General features: G+C 50.1%; 1 protein-coding gene across 1 annotated transcript in view; it reads left to right on the top strand.

The window, feature by feature from the left end:
• Positions 1-1,675: 1,675 nt before the first annotated feature.
• The window catches only part of PGBD5 (piggyBac transposable element derived 5), a 68,185-nt gene continuing 58,495 nt past the window's right edge, over positions 1,676-11,365 (top strand). The window contains exon 1 of the mRNA XM_040968130.1: positions 1,676-2,015. Coding sequence (XP_040824064.1) covers positions 1,676-2,015 — 340 coding nt within the window. The remainder of the gene's footprint in view (positions 2,016-11,365) is intronic.

Raw genomic sequence — 11,365 nt, 5'->3', positions numbered from 1 at the left:
TGCTTTGCAAACACTTCCTTTAGAAGCCAATCTTTATAACAAGCAATGTGTGAATTCCTTCTTTCTGACATATTGTCCATTAGTGATCCTCACAAACCTGTGTGTGTGTGTGTGTGTGTGTGTGTGTGTGTGTGTGTGTGTGTGTGTGTGTTTAAGCCTCTGGTTTGGGAGCTGGGGAGGCGGGTGAAGGCTCATGCTTGCTCGTAGGATTGCCCTCACTAATGCTCTTACTTCTTCATCCTTTATGCACGCTCTGAAATAGCGGTGGGTCTTTCTGTTTTGTGTAATTATTATTTAGTTATTCCCAGCAGGACTTGTAAGCCTTTCACATCTCCGTGGATTTACTTTCTGAGGGAAAGTGACTTGACAAACCAATTACCATTAATGTGACTTATTGCACTGCTGTGTGAGGGCTGGTGTTGGGATGGGTGAGGAAGAAGACAGGAGAGTCTGGGTAGATGGGCTGCCGTCTGCAGAACTGCCACTACCACACGCTCCTGCTCAAGGAGGAGGGACAGATGAGACTTTTATTTTTATATTATTTATCAGAGCACTGAAGCTCCGGTGATTGTGTCGTATGTCAAAAGATGAGTGTCAAGTGCGTGTTTAAAGACAAAGTAGGGTAATCAATATTTCGGGAGCAATGAATCCTCTGAGTTCAAAAGGCGTCAACCGTCCAAAGATGAGAAATGACTAACTCCGCTGCTCTCACCCTTTATTGCCAGCGATACTAAAGCAAGACTGAGTTGGCATCGGAATCCAGGAATGGACTGGCGAGGCTGGCCTCCTAGTTAGGGAGAGGTTTCTAAGATAGCCCCCCGTGTGGTACTGGAGCCTGCGGCACAGCGGACGACCCTTAGAACCAGCAGCAGCCGCCCTGGGCTGCCACTTGAGCCGGCCGCCTACCTGGAGCGTTTCCGCAGAGCCTGATTCAGAACCACCGTGGTGAACAGCTCCTGGGAGCCCAGCGCGGGACCGCGAAATCCGACCTCCAGCTGGTGTGGCACGTCGCCGGTGTCCTCGGACTCGGGCGGGAGGAAGAGCCTTGTGGGCCGCCGCCCTCCCGTTGGGCAGCACGGAGCCTGCGGACGGCGCATCCCTGCCCGCCAGGACTGGCCGGAGCCGATCGCCAGCCGCCTTCCTCCCTTCGCCCCGCCCGGCTAAGGGGGTGGGGGCCTCCGCGGCGCAGGGCCCGCCCAGCTCTCCCTGACCGCGCCCGGGCCGGGTTCCCCATTGGCCGGCAGGCTGAAGGTGCGAGGAGGCGGGACCCGCCGCTGGCAGCTCGCGCCCGGGAAGGTCGGCCGCGGAGCGCGGGGTGCCGCGGGGAGGGCGCACGGGGACGCGGCTGGCCGGGGCGGCGGCGGGCGACGGAGACGCAGCGGCGGCGTCTGGTCTCGCCCGCAGCCCCTGCGTCCCGCCGGCCCTTCTCTTTGCCGGCACGCTGCTCGCCTCTCGCCGCGGCCGCAGCAGCCTGCGGCGCCCGAGTTCTGAGGGCGCATCCCCGGGCGCTGGGCCCGAGGCGGCCAAGACGGCGGGCCGGCCGGGCACGGGGCGGCGGGCGCTGTGCTGCGGGCTGCGCTGGTGGGGGGCGGCGGGCCGCGGCGCGGGCCCGGGGCCCGGCGCGTGCGGCTGGGAGGCGCTGTGGGGAGCGGGCACTCGGGCGGCGGCCGGGGCCATGGCCGAGGGCGGCGGGGGCGCGCGAAGAAAGGCGCCGGCGCTGCTCGAGGCCGCCCGGGCGCGCTACGAGAGCCTACACATCTCGGATGATGTGTTCGGAGAGTCAGGCCCGGACAGCGGCGGGAACCCTTTCTACAGCACCTCGGCCGCCTCGCGCTCTTCTTCGGCAGCCTCCTCGGACGATGAGCACGAGCGCCCCGGCTTCTCGGGGACCCTCGCCAGCCCGCCACCTCCTGCCCGCGCCCCATACGCGCAGGATCCTGAGGAGGACGAGGCCAGCGCTGGCTGGAGTGCCACGCTACGGGACCGTCCGCCTCCCCGCTTCGAGGACACTGGCGGTAAGGAGCGACCCGCAGCGGGCTGAGGGTGTGGGGTCGCAGCACTGGGATCCTGGCCTGCATGAGGCACGAATGCCCGAGCGCGCACCTTGTCCCGTGTACCGGTGTACAGAGAGCCGGCTCGTCGGTGGCAGCTGTGCTTTCCAGGAGACAAATGAGACTGCGGTTGCAAGGGGTCTGAAGTGCAAGATCCCTGTGTGCTTGGAAGCTCCAGATTTCTCTGGACTGGGAGCCCCGGCAGGCACTTTGCTGAGGTCACAGACGTCCAGGGGGCTGTCTTTACTTGGTGGGTGACCCAGCTTCTTGTCCCGGCAACCTGCCACACCTGCCACACCTGCTGGGGTCAGACCTCAGGGATGTTGGTTAAAGGCAGCATTCTCGGTCAGGAATGGGACATGATGAGGGGGTGTCGGGGCTGGAGTGGAGGGGAGTCGTTTTGCGTTGACAATCCTGGAGCAGTCGTCTCCTCAGGGGCCAGGAATCAGGCAGGTAACCATTTGAGCTGGACCCAGAGAGAGCTGAGAGAAGACACCCAGGGAGTCTTTAAGCGGTCTGGTTTTCGCTTTAATCTAAGAAACTTTACCTGTGTGCGCCCTTGGGAGTCTGTTGCTGAGAACAGAGGGACCAACACAGCAGTGTTCAAGTGCGTGATACCTGAAGGTGCATGATGCCTGAAGTGCAGTGGTACTTTGCTTACCACCACCTTCATAGAGGAGCCTCTGGCATCTGGAGAAGGTGGCCCCGGCAGGTGCCTGCCATGGCTCGTGTCTCTGCTGCTTGCTTTTATGGCAGTTGGGTCTTAAAATATCAGCACTTCTAAGCTCAGCTGCCTTGCCTTGTCCAGAGGTGGACAACCAGCCACCCTGTCTGCTACTGCTCCTTGTTCTGCCACCTTCCTGTGTGCACCACCCAGGAATCTGCACACACGTTTATCTGGGCAAGTGTCGCAACCAATGTGGAGGGGGCTAGGGAGTGGCTACCCTGGGCACGATGCGGCTTTCAGATCTGGGTCTTGTTCAGCCAGTCAGGAACACAGCGCATTGGAGGGCAGGCTCAAGGTGCCTGGACTGGGCCTTGTAGGACATCTCTCCCTAGTCTGCCAGGAGGTCGATAGGGTGGGCTGAGCCTCCCTCTCTGAAGGGAGTGGGCTGCCAAGCCCTGGCAGGCTGCTGTGTAGAGGTGTTGCACCACAGTTGTGCTTGCAGAGCCTAAGCTCACTGTGCAGTACTTCAGGGAGGGTGATTTTTAAAATATGATCATTTGTGCAGGATCAATACTTGGGGAAGTTTGGGAATCACTCACTCTGCATAGTCCCTTTACACTGCCCTACATTTTCCAGAATGTTGTTAAGGTCCTCTCGCCATGGAGGCTTAAGAATTGCAGCAGTTCAGAGCCCTGGTTGGACAGACTTTCTGCTGAGAGCATCTGTGATCCAGTTTCCACCTTGGAACACTTGGGATGCACATCCACCTGGGCGGATGCAGTGAGTGCCTGCATATCCCAGGCTGAAAACTGAACATTTGTGCCAGGTTGGGCATGAGTGTGCTGCTGTGAGGAGGGCGGGCTTGCTGGAATAAATTTTAAAGCCATCTCATACTTCTCAGCAGCCTAGAAATGAGAACGGTTCTGCAGCAGCCATTTAATCTAGCCACTGCAGCACTTAATGCTCATGTAGAGCAATATCATGTGTCAGCTGGCGTGAGGTTCAAATTCTGCTTCCTGAAGATGCCCGTGAAGTCCCCGCCTGGACATCACAGCCCAGCCCTCAAACTGTAGGCATCAGTAGGTGGTGCCTGGTGTTGAGTCAGGCTTTGTTTTCCTGTTTCATGTGGCAGCTCTAAGACCCTTTTAAATCCAGATCTAATTTAGAATTTCTTCTCAGTACCTCTCCCAGAGGGAATGGAGGGGTGGGGGTTGAGAACGTGAGACTAGTAGCTTGAATTCAGGTTTTTCTGAAACAATGGCTAATGATTTATAGAGGCTGGAAATAGACAAGGGGGAGTCAGAGAAAGTCCTTGCACCTGGCAGGGAGCAGAGAGATGGATGTGTTCTGAAGAGGCCCGGGAGCCTAGCCCAGCTGCTCCAAGGGGTGCAGCCTGCTGGGCTTTGGAAGTGCAGTATCTGAGACAGTCTAACAAGCTGATGCTCCTGTCTCACAAAGAATGCAGCCTGGAACTCTCTTTTCCATCTCTGTCCCCCAGCTTATTAACCAGCCTCATTGGGTGAGTGGAGTGGGGCAGCAGGGAGAGGAGCAAGCAGGTGACATGGCCATCTGTCATCTAGCCTTGTAATAGAAAGTTTGCCAATGAAATTGTCGCTGCTGGCTTTGATGAAGAAAGCACAGGTTTCTAGATTCATAGATAAGACTTGCTGTCTTGCTCCCACTGTCCAGACAGGCGTGTGTGTACGTGTTGTCCATATGTGGCATAGGTAAAGACACAGATGTGAAAATGGGTAACTGTGCTTGTATGAACATGTTCTGCTTGTGCTAGCTGGTACTGAGTAGGGCTCCTTCTATTGGAAAGAGGTTGTGATTGCTGTCTGTGAGTCCTCTGATGTCCTAGAACCTTTGCACCTGGACAGTAGACACTGAGGACCACTGTGCATGTGGCCCCTCCACGGGGAGTGTGCCAGGAGGAAGATGTCTGGTGTTTAGCTGAGAGGAGGATGGGAGGAGAGCAGAGCTAGACCCATAAGTGCAGCGATTCTGCAGTTGAGGATGTGAGCTGCTCTCCAAGCAGGTCCAGCCTGCCCAACCCCTTCCTTCTGTTTTCCCTGTACTTTGGGCATACAGCCAGCGCACCCTCTTACCACCCCCTGCCATCTCTGTCACCTCTGCCAGACTCGGGCTGTGCACTGAGGGGTGGGTTCCCTTCTGGATGCTTTCAGGGCCATCTGACGGGCTCTTAACCTCTGCCAAGTTAGAGGGGACACTCTGGGAGCTGCACTGCTCTCTGGGATCCTTCCTTGATGGGACTAGACACCCCTCAAATAGCTCCTTCAAGCTGTCAGCCTTGCCCGCTCACTGAGCAAATAACCAGCACAGCATGTGAGCTCACTCTGTAAACAACATGAGATTCAGGCCCATCTGCCTTTTTATGATTACTGTTATTCCGAGCAGTCCTGTGATCCTTTCCTCGGAAGAGGCAAGAGAACAAGTGGGTTTAGGGACCTCTAGCCGCCTTCTCCCCTGCCCCCCACCCCCGCCCGCTGCTGTGTGTTGAGTTTTGTCAGGTCCTTTGTCTTGGGGCCTTGGATCTAAGCTCTTTCTGTTGTGGCGAAGAGGTTTGCTTTGGTCTTTGCTGGGGACCACGTCAGCACCCCTCTCCTCATTCCAGGGGAGAGGGTCAGGGGAAGACGACCTTGGGAGGCAGCAGAGGCACCTGTGGCACTGACAGTGGCGTGGAGTGTCTGATCTTCAGACTGTGGTTGGCTTATTTGCTTTAAAGATTTTTCGACTAACAAATCACAAGATTTTTTTTTTTTTTCTGAAAGTCAGGTTGAAAACAAGACTCTGCATTGAAGGTGTATGTGTGAGCTCAGATATCTGAGTCTGTCTCTGTGATGTCAAATGTAGGCAGCCATTCCGACCTTTAACTCTGCCTCTGTTTCTGTGGCTGTTGGAGGAACTTCAGATATTGACGGGCAATGAGGGGGAATCTTGGGCAATGCTTTCAGAGAAATCCCAGCACCAGATTGCATGCCATCTTGCCACGGCCACCTTGTGCTTGAGGAAATTGAAGTGCCTAGGAGGAATATTGTGCACCTTTTCCAGGGGTCTGTGCGCATACTGGGTGACATGAGCACCCAGGGATCGTGGGCAGCTCTCTCCTGGAGGCTCACTGTCACATGCATTAGCACACATGCTGTTCCTGAGCACACATGGGGGAGCAGTTACCATCTCTGCTCTCACGGGGAGACACCTATGTCTTTGGTTTAATGAGGATGAGGTCACCTGTTTAAGTCATCATCACCCAGCTAAGCACACTTGGGATTTTTTTTTTTTTACTAGAACATTTTTGAGTCAAAAATGGTTTTGTTTTTGTACATGGAATTGCATTTAACCTTGGGAGAGGGGACATATAGTTCTGTGAATTTTAATACATGAATACATTTCTGTAATCAACACGTCAGTGGCTGTGTAGAACAGAAGAACCTCAAATTTTTAAATACATTCATTTATTTTTATTTGAAAGGCAGAGTTAGAGAGAGGGAAGGAAAGTGAGAGATCTTCCATCTGCTGGTTCACTCCTCAAGTGGTACTGTAGCCAGTCAGATCCAAAGCCAGGAGCCAGGAGCTTCTTCTGGGTCTCCCACTTGGTGCTGGGACCTGAGAATTTAGGCTATCCTTTGCTGCTTTCCCAAACTGGGAGCTGGATGGGAAGTGGAGCAGTTGGGACACAAGCTAGCACTCTATTAATCCTTGCTCTTCCTGTGCCCTGTAGTGGGAACTTGGAGTGTTTGCAAGAGGTGAGCTTTATCACACTGAAGTGGATGATTTGTGATATTTGAGGTCTAAACCTCATCTGTCTTTTTGAGAACTGTGACTTTATATTGTTTCTTCTTAACAAAAAATATGTGTTCATTCTGAAAAATAAATAAAAAGAAGAAAAATTATTTAAAGCATTTTCAAGTCCATTGTCCTTTTTTTTTGTTTTTACGATTTATTTATTTTTATTGGGAAGGTAGATTTACACAGAGAAGGAGATACAGAAAGAAAGATCTTCCATCCACTGGTTCATTCCCCAGATGGTTGCAATGGCTGGAGCTAAGCCGATCCAAAGCTAGGAGCCAGGAACTTCTTCCAAGTCTCCCACATGGGTACAGGGTCCCAAGAACTTGAGCCATCCTCCACTGCTTTCCCAGGCCACAATCAGGGAGCTGGTTTGGGAGTGGAACAGCCAGGACATAAACTGGCACCTGTATGAGATGCTGGCACTTGCAGGTGGAGAATTAACCAATTGAGCTATCACACTTGCCCCAAGCCCATTGTCTTTTTTTTTTTTTTTTAAATTCTATGATACAACTCCATAGACTTTGGGATTTCCTTTATCCACTCTCCAAATTCCCTTCACTTTACTGATTTCCCCCATATTATTACAATCATATAATCCTTCATAAGCAGTCATAAGTTCATCATTCTGCTATTTAAGTGTATCCTGACATAGACAGCAAGCCCATTGTTTTTAATTGCTAAGTGGTAACTGCAGTTGACACACTGCATCTATACTTCAGAGATCTTATATTATATATTGTGAGCAAAACCTGATTTTCTGTAAGAGATTTATTTGTTTATGTGAAAGTCCACATTAGAGAGAGAGGGAGAGATGAAGAGAGGGAGCTTCCATTAGCTGGTTCATGCCCAGCTGCCTATAGCAGGGCTGGATGTGCTGGAGGCAGAAACCAAGAATTTGATCTGGGAAGCTTGCTTTTTAGTCGTAATTAAATGTGTGAATATCTTCTCCACTTCCGTTTTGAAAACATATTTTACTAAATCCATAATATTCTGCATTTCCCTTTGGTTAGCAATTAGCACTGAGTTTTTTTTAATTGATCTTATTTTGTTTCTCTTTTTTTCTGTTACTGCTAATAAATAGTCTCGAAGCTTAAGTTTGTGGGCACATCCCTTGTATAAAGGTTTTTTTTTTAAGGTTTTGATAGCCATTGTGATGGAATCTTGCAGAGACATACCTACTCATACTTGTGCCTGGGGCATGCCAGAGAGTGCATTAGAACTTGTGCCAGCCTGCAGGGCAACAAACCAGTGTCTGCTTCCCGTGGCATGATTGGCTCTTAGAGGAATATCTGTTTAATGAAAGTCTTAGGAGTGTACTACACCTGCAGTGTGTGTCACTGGAGAACAGATCAATGAATTTTTAAGTGTTTCTACTCACATCCCTACCACCTGGATCAGGGAAAACTGTCCCAGCCCCTCCAGGGCTCCTTCCTACCTTTGCCCCAAGAGGTGGCTACTGTTCAGTTCTGTTTTTTTTTTCTTTAACCATTTATTAATTTTGTTTGAAAGGCAGACTGACAAAGAAGAGGCAGAGACAGCAAGGTCTTCTATCCATGGATTTACTCCCCGAATGGCCACAACAGCTGAGAGGGAGCCAGGCTGAAGCCAGGGACCAGGAAAGCCAGCTAGCAGCCCTGTCACTTTGTTCAGCCTCACTGCCTTCCCAGGTGCATTAGTAAGGAGCCTGATGGGAAGCAGAGCAGCTAGGACTGGAATCAGCACCCAGGTAAGGGATGTGGGAGTCCTAAATGATAACCCTGTGCTCCACTTGCCCTGAAAGCTGTTATTCTGCATTCTATCACTGTAGATCAATTTTGCTACTTTATCTTTTAAGATTGTTGAATGTAGCAGCCTTATTCTTGTGCTGCTGTGTAGTACTCCATTATATATACATGCTACAGTTTGTCTATCCATTATTGTACAGCTGGGCTTTGGGATTCTTCCAAGTGCGTGTGTGTATTGGGAGGGCAGCTTTTATGACTGAAGCTGTGACAAGCATTATTGTATGTATTTTTTAAAAAAATTATTTGCTTATGTATTTATTTAGGGGAGATAGTGTGTTCCCACAGTTGATTCTTCAAAAACAGAATACCCCTGACCTCCACTGGCTAGGCCAAAGCCAGGAGGCTGGAACTTCTCCCAGGTCTCCCACTAGTGATAGGAACCCATTTACTTGTCATCACTTCTATGTTCTAGGAGTGTGTTGGAAGGAGATGAAGTCAGGAATGAGAAGCAGACTAAACACAGATCCCCTGGTGTGGATATAGGCTTCTTAATGAGCCAGGATCTTAACCATTGGACCAAACATTTTTTTGCCCTTTGCATGTGTTTTTTTTTTTTTTTTTGGACGGACATAGAAATTATCTACCTTAGAATAATTGCCTAGGAGTACGATTGCTGAGTCATAGGTCAGAGGTATGTTACCGTTAATGTAGGATCTTTCTTCCTGAGCATGTTGATGCTTTGCACGTTGTGGAGGGTTATCCTGTACATTACGGAACATCTAGCTGCATCCCAGGCCTCTATTCTCTAATGCCCTCCTCCCAAGTTGGCAACAATCAAATGTATCTCCAAACATTGTCAGGTATCCCTTTTGTGCCAAATCACTAGTCCCTGAAAACTGCTTTAGTAATTATGGTCCAACAGTTTTCCAGTTTACACTCCCACCAGCAATGTATGAAATGTGCTGTGCATTAATTGAGCAACACACTAAACTCTACTGGGAGAAAATGATAAGGCAGATGTGTTCCCTGGGGTCTAGCAGAGAGACAAAGTGGGGAAAAAGAGGTAAGTCTCTGACGCACATGGTGACTGGGATGAACGGGAATGTGTGTGGTATTCCGGGGGTGTGTTGCCCCAGCCCAGCTGGATGAAGTGCTGACTGTGGTGGAGACAGCCCTGCAGCTGCATCTTCAGCAGAACAGAATTAGCCTAGGCTATCACACTGGTTCCTTGTGTGCCTTTTTAACTTAAAGTTTTTTATTTACTTGTTTCAAAGATAAACTAAGAAAGAGATCATCTGGTAGTTCATTCTCTAAATGTCTAGAACAGTCATGACTGGGCAAGGCCCAAGTTGAAAGCCAGTACGGCTGTTTGGGTCTCCTGTGCGGGTGGCAGGGATCCAGGTATTTGAGCCATAACCTGTTGCTTCCTGGGGTGTACATCAGCAGGAAACTGGAATGGAGAGCAGAGTTGGGTCTCAAACCCAGGCCCTCCAATAGCAGGTACAGGCAGTCCACCACTGCTTCCCAAGGCGTTAACAGGGAGCTGAGCAGAGGGGAATTGAACTGGCACTCCAATGTGGGATGCCCATGTCACAAGTGGCAGCTTAACCCCTGTGCCACCATTCCATCCCCCATCTCACATAAATATGATTTTCATGTTTCGCAGTCTCCAACAGGCTTCCATGGCAACAAAAGCTGAAAATGGAATCACCTTAGAGGTAACTGGAAGAAAGAAAATAGATTTTCTTGTTGTTTTGGAAACAGGGTTACGAAGAGTTAAGGATGACTTGTCCTGATAGTGGGGTAGTCGTGTTGATCTGAGCACCTTATACAGTTGGTGAAGGTGACATCTTCCACCACCAGGGCTACCTTTAATCCGTGTTCCCAGGAATCCCACTGCTGAGTGGGCTGTGAGAAGATTGGAGGTTCTGTGAGTAGGCATTCACTTCAGGATGTGTGGGGAAAGCAGTCTGTCTCGTCTTCCATTTCTGCCTGGGGTGAAGCGCACTTTGCTTGCCTCCCAGCACTGGAAGTAACTGGTGATGTGGTATTTGGGTTGTCTTTGGCACTCATATTTTAGATGAATAACTGTGGGTACCTGTTCACACTGGGGAGGCCAGCATTGTGACACAGCGGGTGAAGCTCCCACATGGGATACCTGTGTCCCATGTTGGAAGGCCTGGGATTGAGTCCTGACTCTGCTTTCAGTCCAGCTTCCTGCATATACACACACTATGTATTTGGCTAAATTTTTTTTATCATGTTCTTTCTTTTTAACATTTCTTTGGTGCATGTATATGTCTTCCAGAGCAATGCCCTTAATAATTTCTCTTTATCCTTTTTACACCTTTAATGTCAAGTCCAGTTTATCTGCTATGAATATTGGCATTCTTACTTTCTCCTTTACATTTCCCTGGCTTCTCCATCCTACTTGTTTCTAATCTTACTTGTCATTTTAAGTATGTTTCTTGAACAGCATATAGAAATAATTGAGAACCAGAGTGACAGAGCAAAAGAGAGGCAGAATGAGAAGGAGAGAGGGAGGGAGGGAGGAAAGGAGAAACAGATTTTTTTTTCCCTATTTTCTGGTACACTCCCAAAATAACCGCAACAGCCAGAACTGGGCTCACTTGAAGCCAAGAGTCAGGAACTCCATCTGGGTCTCTCATTTGGATGGCAGGTACCCAAATCCTTGGGCCAGTACACACTGCCTTCCTATATACATTAGCGGGAATGAGAACAGTTGGGACTTAAACCAGCACTCTGATGTAGGATGCTGGAGTCAAAGCAGTGGCTCATAATGCTAACTCCTATGGTTTTATGCATTTTAAGACTTCTGTTGGAAAGGCAAATATACAGACAGAAGGAGAGACAGAAAGATCTATCCACTGGGTCTGCCATGGGTGTGGCACTTGGGCCACCTTTTGCTTTGTTCCCAGTATGTTAGCAGTAAGTGAATCAGAAGCAGAGCAGCTGACACGCAAACTGGAACTCTGATTGGGGATGCTGGTGCACCACAATGCCAGCTTTGTGGACAAGTTTTCATGTGGACACAATTTTTATTTTCCTTAGGCACATATCCAGGAGCAGATTTGCTGGATCACATAGAA

The sequence above is a fragment of the Ochotona curzoniae genome, unplaced genomic scaffold, assembly GCF_017591425.1.
Source record: "Ochotona curzoniae isolate NIBS_2020 unplaced genomic scaffold, NIBS_Ocur_1.0 scaffold_4683, whole genome shotgun sequence".
Taxonomy (NCBI): Eukaryota; Metazoa; Chordata; class Mammalia; order Lagomorpha; family Ochotonidae; genus Ochotona; species Ochotona curzoniae.
This window is presented reverse-complemented; position numbering and strand designations above follow the sequence as displayed.